This window comes from Mauremys mutica, chromosome 8 (genome assembly GCF_020497125.1).
Source record: "Mauremys mutica isolate MM-2020 ecotype Southern chromosome 8, ASM2049712v1, whole genome shotgun sequence".
Taxonomy (NCBI): Eukaryota; Metazoa; Chordata; order Testudines; family Geoemydidae; genus Mauremys; species Mauremys mutica.
Genome location: NC_059079.1, coordinates 106,450,354 through 106,474,691, shown reverse-complemented (window position 1 = coordinate 106,474,691; position 24,338 = coordinate 106,450,354). Strand labels below are relative to the sequence as shown.

General features: G+C 44.6%; 1 protein-coding gene across 2 annotated transcripts; it reads right to left on the bottom strand.

Moving 5' to 3' along the window:
- Positions 1–9,781: 9,781 nt before the first annotated feature.
- MFAP3 (microfibril associated protein 3) lies at positions 9,782–24,337 on the bottom strand. 2 transcript variants are annotated; one of them, XM_045027320.1, is made up of 3 exons: positions 24,237–24,337; positions 15,951–16,438; positions 9,782–13,848 (listed from the first exon to the last, which is right to left on the bottom strand). In XM_045027320.1, exons 2-3 carry the CDS (start codon positions 16,240–16,242, stop codon positions 13,106–13,108), a joined length of 1,035 nt encoding a protein of 344 aa, XP_044883255.1. In that variant the 5' UTR covers positions 16,243–16,438; positions 24,237–24,337; the 3' UTR covers positions 9,782–13,105. The 2 variants fall into 2 exon arrangements, with proteins under 2 accessions (XP_044883255.1, XP_044883256.1); XM_045027321.1 differs by lacking the exon at positions 24,237–24,337 and adding an exon at positions 23,754–23,783.
- Between the last annotated feature and the right edge of the window lies 1 nt (position 24,338).

Here is a 24,338-nt window from a genome sequence, read left to right as displayed (position 1 = left end):
TGGCTAGATCTGTGCATCCCCCCGCCCCGGTATGTCTTCCTGCAGGGAAGCCGGTATGCCTGGGAGCATTCACATGCTCGGTCTAGGTCACAGCACTGATCTCTCTGCTTAGCCCTGTCTACACAAGCACATTGCACTGCTGAAACGTACACTCGTGCGATTGAGCCGGTGGAAGGTGCAAGGATGCAGTGCGTTCACACTAGCCCTCCTGCCTTGAGTCCACACGTCCACTCCCAGCACTGCCTGCAAACCTTTCAGCAACACCGCGCTGTGAGTACTTAGTATCCCGCATTCTGCGGAAGCAGATGTACTGCTGGCAGTGCGGTAGTGAATCCCTTCAGCCACTGCGAAGTGCTGTGATAATATACATGGGTTGGGATCCTATTTAATCCCAGGAACTGTGATGCCCTGCCAGGCTCGCAGGCAGTCAGGGGTGGGGGGAACGGCCTGTGCTCCCTCTCCCATTTCACCACCAGCAGCAGCTGAGGTAGCTCCTGGCAATGCACCCAAAGAACCTCAGCCAGCTCGGGCGTCCGGGAGATGCTTCTCCACCAGCTGCCCAAGTGAGGCTCCAGCAAGGTAAGAACGTTCTTATTGCAGAGACAAAGGCTGGTTAAGGCACCGGGCTGGGACTCGGGAGATCTGGGCTCAAGTCTCAGCTCTACCACCAACTCCCTATGTGATCTTGGCAACTCATTTCATTGCTCTGTGCCTTAGCTCCCCCGCTGTCAGATGGGGATAACGAGCCCTCGTCTGCCTCACTTATTTAGATTGTAAAACCTTCCGGGCAGGGACTGTGTCTTCCCACACGTTAGCACACTGGGGCCCTGCTAGCAGCTGCGGGCTCTAGGCACCACAGCAAGAGGGGCATGACTTCCTGTGCACTAGTGTAAGATTTGCACGAGGACATGGTGTGTTACAAGAGCGGCGGGGGCTTGCAACACCAACTGCTATCGGGGAGATGAGTCTCCACTGATCCCAGCTTTTCTTCCAGCCAGGGACGCTGGGAAGAGAGGTTTGAATCCTCCCTCTCAGTTTGGGGTCTGGAGCAGGAACAATCCCTCCCCTGCATTTTCACTGCTCCAGATTGGGACCTTCCTCATCTAATTGCTGAGCAACAAGCTTCGCTGCTGCCCTGGCTGTGCTCTGAAAAGGCTCCTTTGAATGAAAACAATCCCCCCCTTAGGAATGGGCCCCTGCCAGTAACTACAGTCAAACGCCCTTCAGGCCCCAGGGATGTTGTGGGGTTTGCTCTTCCTCTCAGCACACTCCCAGAACAGCGCAGGAGACCTAATCCCTCCCCAAGGCGCATACATGGACCAAATTGGCCCAGCAGAGAGCTGAATCCTGTGTCTCCCCTCCCAAAAAACTAGCTGCTCCCTCCCGCCTTCCTTCTGCCTTTTATACAAGTCAGCTGGGCCTGGCAGCTCGATGAGCCCCACCTGTATCCGCAGCACAGCCGCTTAACCCCTCCCTGCTCAGCTCCAAGCCCAACAGGGAACATTCAGGCAACCCAGCCCAACTGCTTAGCTGCTTTGCAGGGCTCAGAGGAGCAGTGGGGCCCATTTTAGAGACCGCTCACAGCCTAATGGGACCTCTGGGGCTCTGGCTCATCTCGGTGGCGTATTCTTTTCTGCATTTGATGTAAAACCTCATGTCAGATTGGGTGCAGCTGACTCCTTGCACCAGGCAAGTTTTTAGAAAGAGCACGTGCTATGATCTCCCGGAGGAGCACTTCCTACTTCTCGGCTGGTAACCCTTGCCCATAGCGATTATGATTGCCAGCAGCTCCTACTCCCTGCCTGGAAACCATCAGTCTGCACGAACTCCTCATGTGGAATTGCAATTCCCTTTGTGTCCATTCCATGTTCAACCCAAGAGCTGCCTCTAGCGTCGGCTGGACCTAACGACAGGTTCAAATCTCAGTGCTTGCACTGGGGTGGAGGAAGCTGCTTCCAATGTGCCTTTGTTGGGCCGTGTAACACCAATACAGAAACGTTAGGCTGCAGCTGATCACATCTTTACTACACCTACCTGCAGCAGCATCCACTTATGACAGTTACAGAAGCAACTTGGCCCCCATCGGTCCATACAGTTTGTTACGTAGGCTGCTATGCTGTATACGCAGGCAGGGAGCTCCCTCTCTCTTCTCCTAACAGGTCTTGGCTGACTGTGGTCCTTGAGGGTAGGGACCAGACAGCAAGTGTGAAAAATTGGGACAGGGGATGGGGGGGAGGGAAATAGGAGCCTATATAAGAAAAAGACCCCAAAATCGGGACTGTCCCTATAAAATCGGGACATCTGGTCACCCTACTTGAGGGAAGCTCAGTATCTTTTGTAGTTTTACTCGCTGTCACGCCAGTGTTAATCACAGCTTAAGACTGGCTCAAACTCAAACTCCAAACACCCCTGAACCTCTGTGAAGTTTGGAACCAGGTTTTAGCATTTAAACTGTGGCTTGGGCATCAGTGACAACACACTGCATGTGATCAGCAGCCTTGTATGATTAGACTAAAAAAAAGACACCTGGCCGGCTCCGTGTTTTACCAGTTCAAGGGCATTTGGATTTGAAGCAAAAGGATCGCACGCCAATGCGGTAAATCAGGTGAAATCAGCTGGGGCTCACAGGCAATGAGTTGTCTCCTCCAGTTGCACTTTGCCTCTCTCTGGGGCTGCACTGTAAATGCCTGTCCGCTTATATCAGTGTAGGAGATTAAAGGCAAGACTATAATGATCGTAGGGACCAGAGTTTCTAAAGGGCACAGAAAGCAGGGAAAGCAATTGTCCACCTCTGATCTGGAGCACAAAATAATCTCTGATGCAGCCATAGAAACTTGCATGCAGTTAGGACCCAAGCATCACTGAAAATGTGGTGGCATCGTATTCCCTCCTCTTGAGTACAGGGCACGGTCTGGGGCCTACTGCTGCAAACAGCTATGCACGTGCTTAACTTTAAGCTAGGGAGTAGATCCATTGACTGCGATGGGACTAATTATGCGCTTGAAGTGAAGCAGATCCACACCTGTCTGAAGGATAGGGCCTAGGTCATCTCACTTTTAAAGAGGCATAGCACAGACTGAAAAGCTTCAGAAAAGGGCAAAAGACGTGGACGTCTATGACAAGACACCGTGACGACCCAGCTTGGAAATGAGATTTGATTGAACCGGAGTGGAAACATTTACCGCGTCTCCGAGTACAAGCACACAATGAACTGAAAAGGCAGTGAAAGAACTCGATTTATAGCTTACCTGCCATCTGAGATTACAGCCAGATTGTGGGAGCCTTTTTTCTCGTAAGGAATTGATCTTTTTATGCCCACTAATGACATTTGCAGCTCTGCACTTTAAGACAGTGATAAGGGTAATCAAGCTGTCACGCTTTAATATAGATGAGGAGCCTGCAGGAGTCAGGCAGGGATTCCTCTTTGCCTTGTGCTGTATGTTATTAATATTTATTCTCTCCATCACAGCAGCACCTAAGCCCCCCAGTCAAGAAGCAGGGCCTCATTGTGCTTGATTAAGGTGACCAGATGTCCCAGTTTCATAGGGAGAGTCCTGATTTTTGGGTCTTTTTCTTATATAGGCTCCTATTTCCCCCCCCCCCCAGCCCGATTTTTCACACTTGCTGTCTGGTCACCCTATGCTCGGTGCTGTACAGAGAAGGAACAAAGGAGACAATCTGTGCCCCAGGAAGCTGACACGCAGGGTTGTGCAACTGGCTGGGTGCATCCCATTGACTGGTTTTATTTGCCTGCCTTCCTCTCGAGTGTCAGCTTTTGGCTGGTGCCGGAGACAGGATCCTGAGCAAGGCGGAGCCAGCGTGGCAAGCCCTGTGCTGTATCCCACGAAGGCCTGGCGCTTTTTGAGTCATGCAGAGACTACAAACTATGAATGGAGATTAAAAAACAAGCCAATCAACCAAAGGGGAGGGATGTAGCTGGCACTGGGGGCCTTAAAGGGAGAGTTTTTAATGGGGTGAGCGGGGTGTAAAACCCATCCCTGCCCCTCCTCCCAAAAGCAGAGCATCAGAGCACTGAGCCTATACAATCCATCTCAGAGCTCGAGGGCAGGTCACGGGGCTGCAGATCAGCCTCTCTCTGGCTGCCCACCTCAGAGCTGGAATGGTGGGTGCTACTGGTCTGAACCCTACCGGTGAGGGATCCGGTTCACTGGGTCCCCGAGCTATGGAGTTCGGGCCTCCGGCCTCCCTCTGGACGCTGACCTGCTGGAGGCAGCGCAGAGCTGCTCTCCTGGCTGGACACAGCCTGCAGGCTGCTTTGCTTGCGGTGCTCCTTGCCACTGGTGCAAACGGCTGGGCTGATACTCCCCCCGGCAAGGTGAGCGGCACCCGGTGGGACTGACTGTACAGAGCAGACTGTGAAATGCAGCCACTGCGAACCTGCTCTTAACTGAGTTAGACAAGCATTTAGAGGGACTAAAGACAGGCTACAAATGCTGGACAGCTGGGTGGCTAGGCCCAGTTGCCCTCCTTCCTTTTCTGAAGGGCAGAGGCAATGCAAGGAGAATGCTTTCCAGTCTAGGAGTCACGCTGGTCTTTCTTTTAAAGGAAGGACAAAAATAATTGACGGGCAGGAGCATGGGAGTTAGGCACCAAAATACCTTTGAGGAGCTGGGCCTTCTGGGTACATCTCTGCCGCTGCTTCCCCCGCATGGGTGGACAGACACGTGCTAGCTCACCTCGAGCGCGCGCACGCTAAAAACAGCAGTGTGCCCGCGACAGCCTGGGGGACGGCTTGGGCTGGCGACACGTTGGGTACGTACCCGGGTGGCTGGCCTGAGCCGCTGCAGCCACGCTGCTGTTCTTAGCATGCTCGCTCGAGCACAGAGAGCGCACGTCTGTCTTCCCACACTGGGAAGCACCTGACACACTGCCGTAGCCTATCCCTGGTGCCTTAGCCTTCATCTGTTCAGAGGGGATAACAGCCCTGCCCTGCCTATCCATGGTTAAGGTTGTGAGATGCTCAGATAATGTGCTACGGAGGGGCACGCCGGAAGCTTTTAAGAACAGGTTGGACAAGTATATGTGGTCCTGCCTCAGTGCAGGGGCCTGGACTTGCTAACCTCTCTAGCCCTACACTTCTGTGACACTGTGGTATAGGATCATGAGATGGCTTATGGTAACTCTGTGCTTATGATCCATCATTCAGGGATTGTTTTCCCCAGTGTGTCAGGTGCTGTACAAACACAGAACAAAGATAGTCCCTGCCCCGAAGAACTTCCACACGCTGTACACCAGCTCCTCTCCAGCCCATTGCTTCATCGTGACACCTGGGTCGCTCTCTCTCTTTCTCCCTTTTGACAGCTTCGTTTCTCCTGCTGTCTGCTCCCCACATGTGAGGTGCACGGCCCGGCTAACCTGCTGTGTCTGCCCTCAGCCTTGTTTTCTTGGTGATGCAAGCTCACTTCAACCCCACCCTGTCTCTTTGTCCACAACCAAAATCTTTATTACAACCAATAGCCCACCGATGCTATTTCTTTAGCTTTGAATAACAATAAAATCCCACCCATAAAGAAAAGCTCGAAGGGATCTGACCGTTAATTAGGTTTATGACCAAAGAGCCACTGTCCAGAAGCAAAAGAGAATCATGTGCAAATAATGAATTAACTCGGCTAGCCAAGAAATCCAAGCAGCAAAACGGCTCCTTTAACCTACGGACCATACTTCCATCTTCCCGCAAGCCCCGGTTAAATAAATGGCTTTTGCAGCATGTCTGAAAGGTCATCAAATAATAAAGCAATTCAGATCTAGTCAGGGAACTGCACTGGCCCCACGCTGTGAAAGACTGGCTGTCAAAACCAACTATCAGTAAAGGGGAGGTGATGCGGGCACAGTTCCCGGAAGAAAGCCATGTTCTAATCTAAGATGGCTGAAGGAAATAGTTCCATCTCTTCTTATCAACCCCCCTTCCCCCCATTTATTACCCTTGAAAGTTAAGTTGTCAAAAAATGAAAATAGGAAATTTTAGATTGTGCCATAAAGGTGCAGATGAACCAAACCCCTTTAAAATGCAGATAATTTATGCAGATGTGGGCACCATTGATGGCAAATATGCGGTGAAATATTGAATGGTTCTAGAGAATGCAGTAGAAGTGGATATCTTTCACCCCACTGAGAGGAATTTCAGACAGAGAAGACATCTTTGCACGAGGAATGCTGCGGCCCGAGGAGCTGCAGAACCCGTTGTTATTGGAGCTGGAGGAGACGTTATCCGCAGAGGGGCAGGGACTGAACCTGCTGCCTACCTAGCACTGGTGCCAGCAGCAGCTGCAAGCCCCAACATGGCAGCTCAGCTGGGGGAGGAGAGAACATCTCCGAACAAGCAGCAGTGAAGCAATTCGTAACACTTACCCAGCGTACAACATGTACGGGGGGCGGGGCTGAAAGGTCAGAGGTGCAATCACACAGAAGCAGGATGAGAGAGACCTAAGCACTATTAAATGACCAAAGGCGTCCCCATGAAGTGGAATTACTGTGCCCATTAAGCATCAGACATTATCATTACGTACCAGTGGGCTTAAATAGGTTCCCTAGAAGATGTTTTCACTGAGCAGAGTTCCCTGTTAAGCTAGGCTAGTTAGCCGAGGCACACTGCAGATTCTCAACAAAACGAGGCTGAGTTTCAGACCAGTTAGGAGGACAAATGCATGCTTCGTTTGCACACCGAATGACTGCGATCAGATAAATATAGACACAAGTGGCCAAATACGGCCATTGGCTCGTGCAGTCACCCTATTTACCAGTATGATCACCAGAGCCGGTGCTTGGCATAAGCAGACTAAGCAATTGCTTAGGGCCCAAGCAGCTCAAGGGAGCCCCCTATTATTAGTTCGTGTTTGTGTGTGTGTGTGTGTGTGTGTGTGTGTGTGTGTGTGTGTGTGTGTGTATGTATGTATGTATGTATGTATGGGGGAGAAAATATTCCTCCCTAGGGCCTGCAATGGGCTAGCTGCACCTCTGATGATCACGGCTGCTGCAATTTTGTGCTTGGACATAGCAGCCAGTGGCAGATACAGGCAGTCAGTTTCAGCTGCCTTACTCTATTGACAGGTAAAGTAGCAGGAGGCCTATTTTGACTTTGCTCACTGGTGTAGAGTCCATAACAGAGCTTACACCAGAGGATCAGGCATAGCAGAACAAGGAGAGTTCCCCCACTGGCTATTTCTGTCCTAAGATTCTCTTCTGCCCACGGGTTGCAAAGCGTCCTTAGAGTACCAGAGAGTCCAGCCCGATATATGTGAGGCAAACTTGTTTAAAAATCAGGTCCAAAGCATGAAAACCATTTTCAAACGGGGGCTAAATCTCTCCCATCGGATCCCACTTAAATGACTGTCCGACAGGCTGGATTTCACAGGCATGACTTACGTGTATATATTATTTAATATTATGGTAACAAGCAGAGGTGCTAATCAGGCTATAGCCTATAAAAACATGTTGGTAGACACAGTCCTGCCATGAAGAGCAGAAACATTGGCTTTGATGGACACTTCTATCCTTGGAATACTGATTAATGCTGTACTTGATTTTGATTGACTTAGACTGCAAGCTCTTCGGGGCTGGAACATTTCTTTGTTACATGTTTGTAAGCTGCCTAGCACAACAGTGTCTTGGCCTCTAAGTGCTACTACAATACTGTATACTGTTTGCAGCGTACCTCCTGACAGCAGATGTCATGCATACTAGTGTGTGAATGAAAAAATAATTCCAACCCCTTGAAATGTAGCCGCCTCCTTGGATCCCATCTGGAACCTCTGGGCAGATGGATGCACAAATGTATAATCTACATCTCTATCTGCTGAAGTAAGTGTCCCAATGCAAGCATGAGCCCTCAAGTACATGCTTTGAATTTGGGACACTGAAGAATTTTTAGTTCCATAAAATAAATGTTAGTATCTTGAGATAAGCATAATCCTACACCTTTTCATTAGGCTAATTAGTTGTTTCCACAGGGTTTTGAAAAGGGAAAGGGCTGCATCATTGCTCGGTTTTATGATCATCATTGTCAGAACAGAATCAGCAAAGCACAGGCATCTCCTAGCTTAGAAATAGGAGAGGGTTGGGTTTTTTTGATATTGCATATATCTGGCATAAACCAAATGGTGAGTTATACTGTTTTTGAGCACAAATGAAGACATTGTTCATGTTGTGATGTGTGGGAGTGAGATGCCACGTAACAGCAGAAAATCAAGGGCAGATTCTCAGCTGGTGTCAATTGTCAGCTTAATTGAAATAAATGGACTTCTTTTAGTCCTACCTTCATCTGGAACTTGGATGATGATCTAGTTCAGGTGATAGGTGGCTTTGTATGATGCATAACTTTTAAAAAAAGAAAACATTGGGATAATCCACCATGGAACGATCTTTTGTTTTCAATTCCCTATTGTTACCTTGTTCATTCAGCAAAAACAGAAATTTGTTTCAAATAGCTACCAAACCATGAATATGTTAGCCCCACTTAGGATCTCTAAATCTTATACTCTACATAGACCCAGATTAAAAAAAAAACAAAATCTTTTGTGTTTGACTGCTAGTACATTGTGTCTTGAACCAGCAACATACATTTAAGTGTAACCCCAAATACCGGGCTAGAAGCCAGTTACTGTCTGAACCCTGACCCCAGCACTAATTAGTGTGGAATTGTCACCCCTTCAGCTGCCACATCCAGACAGTACAATCCACATTGCAGGTGGAGAAGGATTTGGATTGAATTCCACTGTTCTACACATGCAGAAATTGACAATTGGAACCTAACTTTTAGAACATTGTGGTCAAATTCTGCTCTCATTTACACTTGTGCAACTCCACTGACTTTAATAAAGTTGCCCCAGTGTCCTCAAGTGGGATTTGCTCTGCAGATTGCATTTAAAACTTCGATGATAGATCTGACTGCACTGCTACTCAGTGCTGGATTGTACAGTTCAGGCTACATTACCCCGCAGGGAGCACCCAAAACTTCAGGGCATGCAGAAACTGTGTGCACGCTGCTACACCACTTTATGGATGCAGATAACTTCCCACCCCGCACAGTGGCCCGCAAATAGGGAGGGCGGAGTCATAGTCCCGCTTCCTCTCAGTCTGAAGAAATGTAGGGAGGAAGCAGCCTCTGCGTTTCTCTCAGTGCAGGAACTGGGAGTCTGCCAGGCCCTATGTGAGCTGAGCAAGTGAGTGGAAGACTTTTCATACACCCCCACTGCTCGCCAGCATGGCGAGGCAGAATCTGTCCCTTGAAGTTTTAATTAGTCCAGCTGCAGATTTGTGTTGTATTAGTTACGTGTCTCCTTCTGTGGAAGGGAAGCTGCGTCAAACCATAGGAAAAAGCCTCCCAAAATCTAAGATTAGAATAAAGACAGAAGAACAGAACAATTGTCTCTATAGGTGTGGGTCAGCAAATGTAGGTTTGAGGAGGCAAGACTGCAATTTGTAACCACTCTTTTAGCTTGCTATAAGAAGCAATAAAGAAACCAAAGACCCTATTGAAATCATGTCAGGGCTGCTGTTCTGTAGCCATCTGTTTACGCAGCTGGTAAGAATCGTTACAGATGGCCATGGGGACTTTAGGACATTATAAAATGACAAATCAAAGATGTTATGGCACAAATTGTCTTGCAGATAATCAGATACACAGGCAACCTTTACCAGTTTGCCTAACAGCTTTGCTGGCATTAGCTAAAGACAGCTGTTTATTAACTCTTTATGGAGAGCCCCTCTTTCCCCCTTTCTGATGCAAGAGAATTTAAATAGATCATAAAACTCATGGGTTTTTTTGCTAAATTTATTCTGCCAATCTACCAATTAATTTTATGAAAGTATGAATCATATGTTGTTACATAACACAGTCACATTGCACTCTACAGAATACAAATAACCAAGACAAAGTTACTTTTAGATACAATGTTGGCTAAAAAGTAGAGTTTACAGTACAAAAAGTAAAATTGAGGTTAGGAAGAAAAGATAAAACAGCCGTGGGATTGTCAGAGACATTAATTGAAGCTAAGAAAAAGCGTGCATCTTTTACAAGGAGTTTAAAAAAACTCCCACGTACGAGGTTTGAGTAATCTTTCCAAAATAAATTGTAGTTAGATGTATCAAAAAAATTCAAGCAGTAACAGATATCACTAACGTGGGAGTAATAGGTCAACCTGTTTGGAAACCACTATGTTAGGGTCCATTATTTGGAAATTATGGGTTCTACACATCATCATCATCATCCCGGCTCGCAGTGTCATAGGAATCTGTTCAATACACTCACTGATGTCATATTAGGTTCCAACCCTGCTCTGATTAAGTTCAGTGGAAACAAGATTGGGCCCTACACTTCATAAATGCTACTTATGTACTGAAAATCCTACAAAACAGCCTCTCTCCCAGAAGTGAAATGACTTATTACTATGGTAAACTGGCCATTTGATTTTGGAATTTTTTAAAAAAAACCAGTAACTATCCAGCACATCATTTCTGTATTTTCTGGCCTAACGGAACAAGTCCTTTCTCTCTGCTACTCAGACACCAGATGAAACAGATCGATAGGCAAACACAGACTCGGTTTAGTAAGAACGCAGTGTTATCTACATAAACTATACAAATTAAAGAACAGATTCAGTTAAATCGGGAGCTGTTCTCTTACACTGATCTCACATAGCTCCAGTGTCATTTTGTTGCACGCAAGCTGCCATTTTTGATGAGACATCTGTCAATCATTATTGCACATCTGCTGGTTTGGAAGTATTTAAAAGGAGCCTTGATTTTACGGTTCCATCTCCAAATTGCATTTATAACATGGGGACAAAAACATTAAGGATGCTGCCACCATATGTGGTGTGACAGTTTGAAAGAGGGGCACAGCAGCTTCTCTGAAAGACAGGCATGGTGAAGTGGAAACCCTATGGCCTGGGGACCCTACAAGGTCAGACTACACAGTCATCCCTTCTGGCCTTAACATCTTTGAGCTATGACATTCAAACTCAATCAAAGGAAATTCTTTTCACCAGAATGCACAGTTAGCCTGCAGAATCACTGCCACCAGGAATCACTGAGGCCAGCAGTTTAGCAGGATGCAAAAAAAGGATTGGCCATTTATCTGAACAACAAGAATATCCAGAGTTATAACCATGACTATTAAAGAATAAATAAAGAGCTGAGAAAGGAATATAAACCCTTAAGATGAAGAGGAGCATAAACAACCTCTAGCTATATGAGGGTGAGGAAGAATCTCTCACTAAGGGAAGGTTATTCCAGATCTATTCCTCTGAAGCACAGCCACCTGTCAGAAACAGGAGACTGGAATAGATGGATTACTGGGCTGATCCAGTCAGCAATTCCTTTGTTCCTGATAAACACAGGCCTCTCAGTCAAGACAAGCTCTGCTAGACCTAAATTGCTTGGGTTTGGCTTCAGAAGCTGCTAGGGAAAGAACTTAAAAACGCTTCAACCTCTAGTTCTCTAATACTGACACATAAATAGGATTTAGTCATGCCATTTATTACAAGGATGTATTACCGCAGATGACCCTGCTTTGCAGACTGGCACTCCTGTATCTGTTTGTCATCCACCTCCATGCCTGTAAACGTAACCTTAAAACCTCTGAAGAATCTTGACTGTTCCCTCTGGAAACCACTCGTTCAAGTCACCTTTCAAACACAGGAAGCAAAGAAAGAGATGTGGGAAGCTAAGCGGTGCTCCTGTTGCCAAGTTGTTAAAATTATATGGCAATATGCTTCCAGCAGTTGTAAGAAATTAATTTGTGGAGTGCTTACAAGCCTTACATATATTTAAATCTCAATGCGATTGAAGTGATACACTTGTAAATGTTAAATAAAAAAAAAGGAAAAGATCAGCACCAACAAGCGAAACCAGGGGTCAGATTCTCTTCTACATTCCAGTTCCTCGGGCTTGGATCTCCTCATCTGAGGAATCTCCTGGCACAGGAGAGTCTCTAACTAGCACAGGGCAATGTACGGTCAGCTCCGGTGCTAGATCTCCTTGCAGCTCTTACCACGGGGCTTGTTAGAAATGAAAGAGGGCGTGACCAGACGGTTACTGCAGATTGCAGAATCAGGGAGACATAACTAGCCACAGCTAAGAATCTGGCCCTAAGTTCCCCCCACTTTTCTTGTTAATGTTGTTTAGAAACAACTGCCTGAGACACTTGAGCTGTAGATTTTATTTTTTTTTAGGACAACCAACTACCAGCTCGTCATCCCTTGCTCACGGCAATGTCAAATCCACCACAATCCTTTGGATTTTCTGCAGTGAGTAAAGTCAATAAGGTTCGGGGGCAGATAATACCGGCAGTGCTGCCTTCCTGTCTTGCCATATAAAACAGAAACAGGGAAGGCATCTGGCAATACCGGTCATTTAACCATGGTGCTGATTATGTCAAAATCAAGATTTAATTTTCCATATACTACAACGGCATTTTGGTAAGTTTCTGCAGAATCATCAAAACCTGAGAGCCCTGGTTATTCCATAAACTGCTTTGAAACAATGACCATTTAATCCAGATGCACAGTCTGGCACTATTCCTTATTCTAAGTACAGTACATTTTGCTGGCAACACAGAAGCAAAATACACAAAGCAGATTTGCCGAAGCCCATAGTTTTGATGGGCTGCACACATCAAGAGGCAATTCAAGAAGAGCACACCTCTCAAATCGTCATGACAATAATGCAGGCAGACTTGAATCTGAAAGAATTCAGATTTCTTTGTGTAGATGAAGAAACAGTTCACAAAGGAAAGGACCCTATGGCAGGTGTTTAGCTCAATTTAGCCACCTCTGATACAGTAACTGAGGAGACCAAGAAATTGAGTGTGAATCATCCCCTTTGTGAAATGCTTCCAGTGGAGTATGTTTGCTTTACAAAATTGTTGCGAAGGAGTATTCCAAATGGCCTCATCTAAGCAGGCTTTATATCTATAGATCAGCACTGAGAAACATAGATGAGGAAATGCCCAATTTAGGCAATAGTTTTGGCACCTCATATTCTGGAAAAAAATTCATTATTTTTTGTGCACATTTGACTATGGTTCCTTTTCTCAGGATGCCCTACAGAAATCAGATGCACCTTTAATAATCCCACCTTGCTGGATTCAGCAGGCCTCTTCTTCGGAAGGTAAAGAATGGCAGCTGTCATGGGAAACAGTGTCAATGCTTTGTATTTCTGACTGAAGGTGGACTGATACCTGGACTGCTATTTCTTGACCCTGCTCATTCATGGAGCCATCATCCGAGTCCCCTGCTGGTGAATTACTGCGCTTGAGCTCTGGGTTGATGGGGTAGATTGCATCTTGGGTAGTAAGGGCCTGGGTCTGTTTGGTGTCGCCAACTTCATCAGGATCATCAACTCGCACTGCTTCGAAGATCTCCTCCATGAATGCCCTACAGTTGAGGATCAAAGGTGGGAGAGGGATGCTTCTAGCAAGCTCTTCAATGTATCGAGCAAATTCCATGGTCTTAAACTGGGTAACTTTGGCCAGCTCTAAGGTTTTGGCAGATGTGATGATAGGAATGCGCTTGGCGATCTCAAAGGCTTTCTGAAGCTTCTCAGCCCCTTCTGTCCTGAAGAACTCATTGATGGCCTTCTCTGTCTTGCGGAGGTGGCTGCTCATCATACACAGACGGGTGATGTTTAAAATGAGGATGATTGTGAAGGCAACCAGACACACAATCATGTAGTAGATGCTCATGTCCCCTGATGTGAAGATAACCCTCAGGGTGACTGTGTAGTAGGAGGTGCCATTACGATTAGTGGCTGCACAGGTGTACCGCCCGCGGTCACCAAAAGTTACACTGGTAATGTTAAGGATTCCATCAGTGATCAACCATCTTCCACCTAAAGACCCAAAAGAAACAAGTACAGTAATGAGACAAAGAGAATTACAAAAATGTAACAAATTATGCTTACTCCTTTATCGAGATACAGGCCTGGGCATTAAGTATTGCATCTTTTACATAATACAAAGATTCCTCAATGATCATACCGAATGTGGTAGAGATTTCGTTCTGTAGCTTGTTTAGTGAGAATTTACAACTCAGGTGCTACAAGTACTTTTCTACCATAAGATTTTGCTCAAATCCCACCCTTTATTCCATTTCGTATTGTTCCGTGTGTGCCTTTAGACTGGCAGCTCTTGCGGCATGGATTCCAGTATTTGTGTAGCACATTTTGCCCACTGTACAGAGCTGTGTTTATTTACTGCTCTATATAATTATAACGTCCAATTTTCCATGTGGCTTGACTATGACAAAAGTGAAGTGAGACATGGGAAAAGTCACACAGTCAGTAAGGGTATGGTTATACACTGCACACTAAGCCCAGGCCTGTGGGAGCCGGGCTTGTGGACTTGGTGTTTCCAAGCCCATGCCGGAGCATCCAGACTGCACTGTACACCTGGGTTAACAACTGCTGGCCTGTCTCTCACAGCCGTACTAACGCCGCCATACTGCACTGCACAGATCTTCTGACTTGGGTCTGTGACTTGACCTGCATCCTCACTGCAAAATGACAGGCCTTGGATCCAAGTCCCAGTGGGGCTTGTACTTGGGCTCTGACTCCCTCCACCCACAGCAAGGTCCTAGCACCTGGGTCCTGCTGACCAGAGTCAGACTGAATTGCGTGTGGACAGGAGAGGGGCTAGGGCTCAAACCCAAGTCAAGCCTGTGTTTAGTGTGTAGTGTAGACATACCCTAAGTAGCTCAGCTAGTGTTAAAACCCATCCCTGGAGACCCAGTCTTTTGCTTTAACCACTACACAACTGTGCTTCTTCTACTGACTGACAAAACTCTTGGTAAAAAATAATGTAAAATAAAATAATAATAATGCTGGCTTCCCAAGCTATTTCCTACATATTTACTAAATTAGGGAGGACACATTTGCTTTCATAACTCATTCTCTTCATTTACTCTGCTTTCAATTACATTTCCAGATGGCACCTAAAGATTATTTTAGCTGCACATAAGCTGGATAATACTCCAAATTAATATGCACAGCATTAAGAGGATACTGTCAAGTAGCTCAGGTTCACAATTTGACCTAGCTTAAAACTCCTTAGCTAATGAAGAATGTTTTCCAGATTCTATAAACAGTATTACTTTTTTTCTTTTTTTAAATTAAACACTGAATGGCTAAGAGAGTGCATCTCCCTCTGTAGCAATGGTTAACCAGCAAAACCATTCCCTGAGCAGTTAAACATCCTGTTGATTTCCAGAGAGTTGCTGGCACATAAATCAGGAAGTAAATGTAATCAAATAGTCTCTCTCCTTTAGAAAGGACAAGAAAACATGAGAATAGTTTGCCAGCTAGAAAAGGTCACAATTTGAGGGAAATTATTTTTAATGTATGCACCTAAGATGTTATGGTATCCCTAGCCTCTGCTGGTCAGGTCACAATTTGAGGGAAATTATTTTTAATGTATGCACCTAAGATGTTATGGTATCCCTAGCCTCTGCTGGTCAGAGGGTGGAGATGGATGGAGAACACTTGATCATAAGCTGTTAGGTTCACTCCCTCTGGGACACCTGGCATTGGCCACTGTCGGTAGACAGGATACTGGGCTAGATGGACCTTTGGTCTGACCCGGTATGGCCATTCTTATGTTCTTATAAAGAGCAGGGCAAAATAAAAAATCAGTTATGGAGCTGATACGATGGCTTTTTAATTCTGTACCTTTGAAGCAAGACAGTTCAGCTGTACAAGATTAAGCATCACTGCAGAAAGGGTGGGCTAGTGGTCAGTCACTAGCCTGGGACTTGGTTCAATTCCCTGCTACGCCACAGGTTTCCTGTGTGACCTTAGGCAAAACACTTAGTCTCTCCGTGCCTCAGTTCCCCATGTATAAAATGAGGATAAACCTCTCACAAGGGTTGTGAAGACAAATATGTTAAAGATGGTGAGGTGTTCAGATACTATCCATCTAAGAGAGGAGCAGAGCTTACCTTCATCTCTTTCATTGAGCAGCTGTGCTTTTGAATTGTACCAAAGGATAAATTCATACTGGCTGATGTTCAGTTTACATTCAATTAAAGCACTGGCCCCTTCCTTTGCTATGATATCATGATGTGCTGGAGAATTTGCCAAGACTCGGAAGACTGGATGAAGTGAAGCAGTCAGAGAAATGGATCTTGACCCAGGTGTAATTGTCCTGTTAGAAGCTACATTTTCCAGTGCAAAAGCAGCAGGCAGACCAGCACTAACAATCAAAGCTAACAGGCAACAACTGAGCTTCATGGAAGATTAGAGAAAATTGTTTTTTCATTTAACTTGGAGTAAGGAGCAGGATGTGTAATATCAAGCTGTCTGCATTAAACCGAGATCAGTGAGGAGGATCTTGAGTTGTTCATTGACAGAGAGCTTCCTGGAAATATCTGAATCCTAGTGCACTTTCAAGACCAATCAATATTAATAGTGGAAATGGGCAATCCAACTGGAAAAAAAAAGAGAGAGAATTAGGTTTGTTAATAATACCAAGCTTACGTGGTTTTCAAATCTCATTTCCAGTAAACAGACTGCAGACTAAAATAAACTGTCAGCCGAGAGGTTTGGCATCAGAGATGAGCTCAGGGCATGGCAAAGGGATGAGGGTAAGATGGTATTAGCATGATCAGTACTCCAGTCACTTCAGATGTACACTTGTCCTCCCATCCAAAATAAGACATCTCAGGGAGACTAGGCATTAGGGGCAAAAAGAATGTAAGAAAAGGGCCAAAGTGTTAATAGATTGGAAATGGTTAGCTCCCATTGGGATCAAAATGTGGATTGTGTGTATGGCAGACAAAGAAAAACAGTTTTCACAACAGGGGGAAGACGAAGGATGAAAATGTAATTTTTTTTAAAGTGATTTCAAGTCCTGATTTTCCAAAGGGTATCCACTCAGCCTCTTGTTCTGTACCTACAGATAACTGTGGATGCATTTCATAGCCCTGAGACAAGTAATTACCTGATTTGCAGGTACAATCAGTAGTTAGATGCCTAGGTACTATAAAATGCACCCACAATTTTTTGTGCCTGGAAAACTGTATCTGCAATTATTTGTGGGCACAAAATGGAAAGTCACTTCTGAAATCTGGCCCTTAATGTCTAAATGTTCTTCCTCATGACAACTTTTCTTGCTTCCACGTGATCAGACTCCACATTTTTACCGTAATCTGATGCTGAAAATATTGCACTAATGGCTACTACTATTTAGCACTTACAGTATGTTTTTCATCTTCAAAGTGCTCTAAAAGCTACGAGTGCCAAATTATGCTCTGCATCTCCAAGTGATGTCAGGGGGAATTTTGACTAAGGACAGGACCCACAATTTTTAAAATGAAGGTGTGCACAAAATAACGGATGGCGTTAGAACCAAAGACCAATATCAATGCTTCTGGTATAGATCAGTTTTTTTCCACTGACAACCAAGAAGCAAAACATTTCAGTAAATACACTGAACTCCAAGAATGAATTGGCATGAGGAAGGTTTACATTTGTATATAATTTTCATGAAACCTGACCAGATATTTCTGATCTAGTAAATGTTCCTTAGACTCACAGAATCATAGAATATGAGGGTTGGAAGGGACCTCAGGAGGTCATCTAGTCCAACCCCCCGCTCAAAGCAGGACCAATCCCTAACTAAATCCTCCCAGCCTGAACTTTGTCAAGCCTGACCTTAAAAACCTCTAAGGAAGGAGATTCCACCACCTCCCTAGGGAACCCATTCCATTGCTTCACCACCCTCCTAGTGAAAAAGTGTTTCCTAATATCCAACCTAAACCTCCCCCATTTCAACTTGAGACCATTACTCCTTGTTCTGTCATCTGGTATCACTGAGAACAGTCTAGATCCATCCTCTTTGGAACCCCCTTTCAGGTACTTGAAAGCAGCTATCAAATCCCCCCTCATTCTTCTCTTCTGCAGACTAAACAATCCCAGTTCCCTCAGCCTCTCCTCATAAGTCATGTGCTCCAGCCCCCTAAGCATTTTTGTTGCCCTCCGCTGGACTCTTTCCAATTTTTCCACATCCTTCTTGTAGTGTGGGGCCCATAACTGGACACAGTACTCCAGATGAGGCCTCACCAATGTCGAATAGAGGGGAAATGATCACGTCCCTCGATCTGCTGGTAATGCCCCATCTCATACAGCCCAAAATGCCGTTAGCCTTCTTGGCAACAAGGACATGCTGTTCATCATTCCTTCCAGACTGTCCCATGGCAATGAAAACCAATTTGTGATGGGAAAAACACAAACTAAAAAACCCTGGTATCTTAATGAATATCTGACTTCAATCTTTATCATCTGTTCTTCTCCCAATAACAAATGCCAGTAGGGTTGTATTTCATAACTATGACAGTACAAAGGATTAAGTGATTCATCTATATGCTTTATATAAATGAGGCAGCAGGCACTTGATAAGTTTTTCTCATCATTTTGACATTACTAGTTAACACTGCATATAGTACTTTAACATACCACAGAGGAACAGGATCATTGCACAAAGGATTACTCTACAAATGAAGGCACCTATTTTTTGCTCTTTAGCTCCTTTATAGGCTAGATTAATTAATCACATCCAGGAATTAGGAAATTCATTTACCATATACTATGCGGGCTCAGAATTTTTTATTAAAGGTTATTTGCCCAAGGACGATCTGAATTTCTAATCTGACAAGATAACTTTGTCCCATTATTGGTTGCTGTTGTCAAAAATCAGTTAATTAGAAAAAACAGCATTGTTGGTTGGCTCTCCTTCAAGGTTCAGCTGACTGGCATGTCTAAACCTGAGGTGGAGTTAGAGTAGGCCCCAACTGTTGTTTCTGTGTAAACCCACTGAATGGCACCGCGCCTGTCTCTCCCCCCATTCTTTTTTCTGCATGTCTCATTTCTTGTTTCTTCCTTTAGGAGAAGGCCAGCAGCTGTGGAAGGAACTCGATTAGTGCCACGCTACTGAGCAGAACCCACTTCCCACAGGCAAGCTGACAAGGAATGGAGCTTCCTAGTTAGCTGCATTCCACCAGGGGCATCTCTGGGAAAGCACAAAGAAATGCAAAGAAACTGGTGCTGATCCAGTTCTGCTGGAGCTAGAGCAGGCTGTCCAGGGAGATATTCTGGGGACATTATTCAGCCCCGAAGGCACACTGTCGCACATATCACATCCACGAAGCTATTTAATACCTTGGATCCCTCTTTCATCTCCCTTTTCATTTCCCCCTATTCTCTTTCTTGCTCCCGATGCTCTCCCCAATCATCTTGCCTTGCTCTCCTTTTTCTCCTCTCGCCTTTGTGCTTTCTCTCACCCCCCCTTACCCATGGCAAATGGGGGCAGACAGATGTGCTAGGTGCCCTCTCTGTTCCTTCGAATCCTCCTTGTTCAGCTATTCCTTTTCCTCTTGACTCCTAATCAATAACTCCACAAACTTCATTTCCCTTACCATGCTCCTCAGTTTATCTGGTGTTATTTTGCTGGTAAGCTGTGTGGGATAAGACACACGTCCTATTTATTTATGTCTCTGAAGCACCAAGTAACTTTACCACCCTCTCACTTTTATAATGAAATCAATAAATAGTATTGTCAGCACTAGTTAAAAATCTTGTTTCTCTCTGGTCTATATGTCAGCTGAGAAAACACATTCAGGGCTGAAACTCGGCATGTAAACATCTTAGTTTAGTAGTAAATTAATGCTTTTAAATTTCAGAAGTTACATAACTGTAAAAATATATAAACCAAAAATGTTAGAAGTTGATGAGCTGAAGATTTTTTTTGTGCTTATATAACTACTTTGATTTAAAAAAATATTTTAGCAAGTAACTATTCCATAATATGAACTAATCACTATTGGTACAATTTAAAAAAAATAAAAAAGTTTAATATGTACAAGACAAATGCAAAGTTTCAGAAGGATATTTTCCACACAGACTTAATCAAGTGACATGACGTCTGTTCTCATTTCTTGTATATATATGAGACACTATTTTATAACACAGAGGTTCTGCTTTTTCTTTAAACTTCCCCCTAACCCACAGGAAACAAAGTGAAATAAACAGTTCTGTATAAAAGAAACAACAAAGAGCAAGAAGATTCAAAGTTTATATTGACACACAATCTTTCACTCATTTTTTTTTGATGGGGGTGAAGACAGAACAATAATATGAATTAAGGCCAAGGTGTTAACCTACCCTTTGTCTTTCATGTCACAATTCAAATGTTATTTCAACTTAGGGGTTGCAGCCTACAAACCCTTACTGACATGAGTAGGATGCAATCATGAGTAAGCATTATTCACGTGATTAAAGTTTTATAGCATCAGTCCTAGTTTTGTCAGATGAGATCTGATTCAATAAAAGTTGTGGAAATCTAGTTCATTTAAAAAAGGTGTTAAATATAATTTCAGATACTACACGTTTCCACATGTCCCTGCTGCCAATTTTTGTGGTCTTATCTTATTTTTTCTAATTTTTTAAAAAAGATTTCCCTCGTTTTATTATTGTTGTGTGAAAGACCATTCTGACAGGCTAAGAAAACTGCCAATATAGGGGAAACAGAGAAATTGACTATAAACAAGTGCTGTCAAATGCTCAAAGTAAACACACTGAAAAAAAAAAGAAATTCTGTTTTTCTTTCCTCTTTTTCAATTACAGTAATCTTAGGAGTGGCTTATAAAAATTATAGCTAGAGCAGTTTCAGATAAAAATGCTCCAGGGGTGAATGTTTTTGGAAAGTATGAGCAAAATCCGGACACTTATTTTTCAGTTAGGAACAAAACATTTCTATTTTAAAAGATTTTAAGATCTGTTTTTTATGCAAGTACAATTCAAAAATACCCGAACACTACAGGTGGTGTATCCTCCTTCCTGAAAAATAGTAACTAGGGCTCTGGTCCTGCACAGACTTACACATGTTTATCTTTACACACTGTAGGGCAGATTCTGTATCACTAACATCTGTGAGAGTTTTGACACTGACTTCAATAGGGGCAGGATGGGGTCCTGTGAGCAATCTCATTGACTTTAACAGAATTACTCACAGTGCATGAAGTTAAACACGTGCTGCATAAACTTTTGTATGACCGAAGCCCAGAAAGAAAAATAAAGGATAAGAAATGAAAAAACAAACAAGCAAACAAAAGGGTGTGTGTGTTGGAACATGAATAGCACAAATATTCCCATTAAGTTTTCAGTGGGTATTATTTAGGTGACTATGGAATCACATAATAAATATAAATATCAATTTTAACTCCATATGTGTGGTTTTTCAGCTGCTTTTGCTGTGTGTAGTTACAAAACTGACTAAGCACTTGGCTATGAAACTGGAAATACACAGCACAAGCTGTTGAGTGATTAATGTTTTACTGTTCAGTGATTGTTACTTATGCTGTTAAATGTAACTTGAATATACAATGGATCCAAACCTGCCACCAGATATATACACATAGCTCCACTTGACTTGAATGGGAGTTACAAAGGTGTATCTAAGGGCAATTTTGGTTATGATAGGTGCAAAGGGAGCATGTTTCAATTACTACATGACAATCAAGTTCTACATTTCCTTAGTTCAGAGTGTTTCAAGTCTCAATCCTACAGCTGCATGCAGGTGGACATCCCTATGCCTAAAGAATCAAAGTCTAAAATGCTAATCTTAATGCAACATTAACATACATTTCTGCAGTCTGTACAATATATTTAGATAGCAGATTTAGGGTATATCATCACTCCAGAGTTGAGTGATTCAGTTAACTCCTCTTAAATTAGCCCAGTTCCAGTGAGAGCAGTCACACTGCAAAATAACATTGCAGCTGCACAGAGGGGTTGTGTCAGCAGCTGAAGAGTTGTGCTAACTTGAGCTGTAGTCTAAACCAGTGGTTCTCAAACTAGGGCCGCTGCTTGTTCAGGGAAAGCACCTGGCGGGCCAGGCAGGTTTGTTTACCTGCTGTGACCGCAGTTTCAGCTGATCGTGGCTCCCACTGGCCACGGTTTGCTGCTCCAGGCCAATGGGGGCTGCAGGAAGGGCGGCCAGCATGTCCCTCGGCCTGCGCCGCTTCCCGCAGCCCCCATTGGCCTGGAGCGGCAAACTGCAGCCGGTGGGAGCTGCGATTGGCCGAACCTGTGGACGCAGCAGGTAAACAAACTGGCCTGGCCTGCCAGGGGCTTTCCCTGCACAAACGCAGCCCTAGCTTGAGAACCACTGGTCTAAACTCACTGAAGATAAAAGCACCAGCACACTTGGATTAACCATTTTATGTGGTTGGGATATGAGTTAAGGGCAACATGCAAGTTAACTCTGCAGTGAAAACAAGTTCTTATTTTCCTTACTGAATCAGACACAGAGTAGTTTATTATACTGAATCACTGTAATCTCCTGACTAATGATGTTTTAGAGTCAGTGGAGATAATTCCAATATCTCCAGTGGTTTTCTTGTGATCATTTTGAATTATTAAAATTAAGAAATTAAGTTATTAGATTTTCAAGTTTTTTTAACTCTATTTCTAAACTGACATTAGAAACCTAAGTCAATTATTTCAACACCAGAAATATCTAGCAACATTTTCCCTCAGAAGAGTGAGCTAATTATCTTCAGTAATTGCATATGCTAATCCCTATATGTGCAATGAATTTGCATAATGTATAAAACATCAGGAGTGATGGGTCATTGAATTTTACCATTAAATTCTTCAAGGTCTGATTTATTATAAATTGTCACATTTCCCTTTTTGCAAACCTATTATTATTAAGCAGACAATGATCTTTCATTGTCAACTGCTAGAAGAGAATGTTTTGCTAAATCCATATTACTCAACCATCATCACATTTATGCAAGACAGCTGCTGAAGCTGATGATAGAGTCAAAAAGAGGATAAAACATGAAAAGTGCAAACATTACATTCTTCAAGAAAGTATTAAAACCAAGGCAAGAGAAAGCATTCACAGTAGCAATTGGAATTGTTTATGTCTTAACCTGAACTTAAGCTCAACATATTTAACCTTTACTGAGCCATAAGAATGGCCATACTGGGTCAAACCAAAGATCCATCTAGCCCAGTATCCTGTCTTCCAACAGTGGCCAATTCCAGGTCCCCCAGAGGGAATGAACAGAACAGGGAATCATGGAGCGATCCATCCCCTGTTGCTCATTCCCAGCTTCTGGCCATACTTAACAACAAAGAGTTGTGGAGGGATAAATATTCAAGATGCATGTAGTTATATGAGTCAAATCTTTGGCTATCACCTGTGAAACTGACAGTTTAACTTTAACTGTCAATGAGATTACTCATACTACTTAAAGTTACACGCATGCATAAGTCTTTGTACGATGGAGACCTGAGAGATAGTAAGTTATATAGCTCTACATCAAAGATTAAGGCTTCAATTGAGCATGCTGATTCCTGTGGGCAGACCCTTGCATCCAGGGTAGAGCTGTACTGATGGCAATGGGGCTCTGCTGGATGACAAGGGCCTGTTTGCCCAGACCAGTTTACAGGATTGAGGCCTAAGACTTAACCATTATATTTCTCCCCTTGCACATTTTATAAGAGGGGCAGCCAGCTCTAGAGACTGTATGCTGCCCTGGTGCCCATGTCACTGATAACAACCACAGCGGTAGAGTGTGAAATAAAGATACATTTCGTGATTTTTTTTTAAATATTGCAATTTAAAACAAATCTGATAGCAGCTGCAAATTTCTCTCTCTCTGTTTTACAAGCGCACCAATGGCTCAAACGACATTTTAAAATGTAATAAAAATGAAAACAAATCCCAAACAAACCCTCAAACCAAAACGTGGTGGCCAGGGCGTCCCGAAGCGTCAAGAGACCCGTCCCAGGACACGGGGTGTGGCGGGCTCGGTGTGACGCGACGATGGGGCCCTGCCAGGCTGAAGGGCCGTGATGTCACGGCAGAGCCCTGCACTGAGTCCCTGTGACACAGAGCCCAGGTGAGAGGGGCTGGGCTGGACCATCGGGACCGACCCCCTGCGTGACACCGGCCACGGGGCTTCCCTGAATTAACCCCCTCGGCCCCCAGCGCCTCCCTAGGGGAACCCAGCGCAATCCCCCCGCACTGCAGCGCCACTACACAGCGCACGTCGGCGCAGTGACGTCATGGCCTGGCTGCCCGGGGGCAGCATGACGTCAGGCCGGGGCGCTGCAGCCTCCTCCTGGGACTGAACAAGGCTTCGCCGAGGTGCCCCCTGACATCACTGCGACGTCACCGCGGTGACACGCTCTGTCGTCACGGCACGGCAACTTACCGATAGGCTGAAGCTGGTGGGAGGTGGGTTTGGCCGGAGCCCCGGGACCGCTCACACCCCTACGCTGTAGAGAAGCCAACGGACCTTTCCTCTCCACGGCCA

Coding starts and splice junctions, on each gene's coding strand:
- MFAP3 (XM_045027320.1), bottom strand. CDS start 16,242: ATGAAGCTCAGTTGTTGCCTGTTAGCTTTGATTGTTAGTGCTGGTCTG. Junction 13,849..15,950: donor GCTCAATGAAAGAGATGAAG/GTAAGCTCTGCT, acceptor TTGGGTCTTTAG/GTGGAAGATGGTTGATCACT.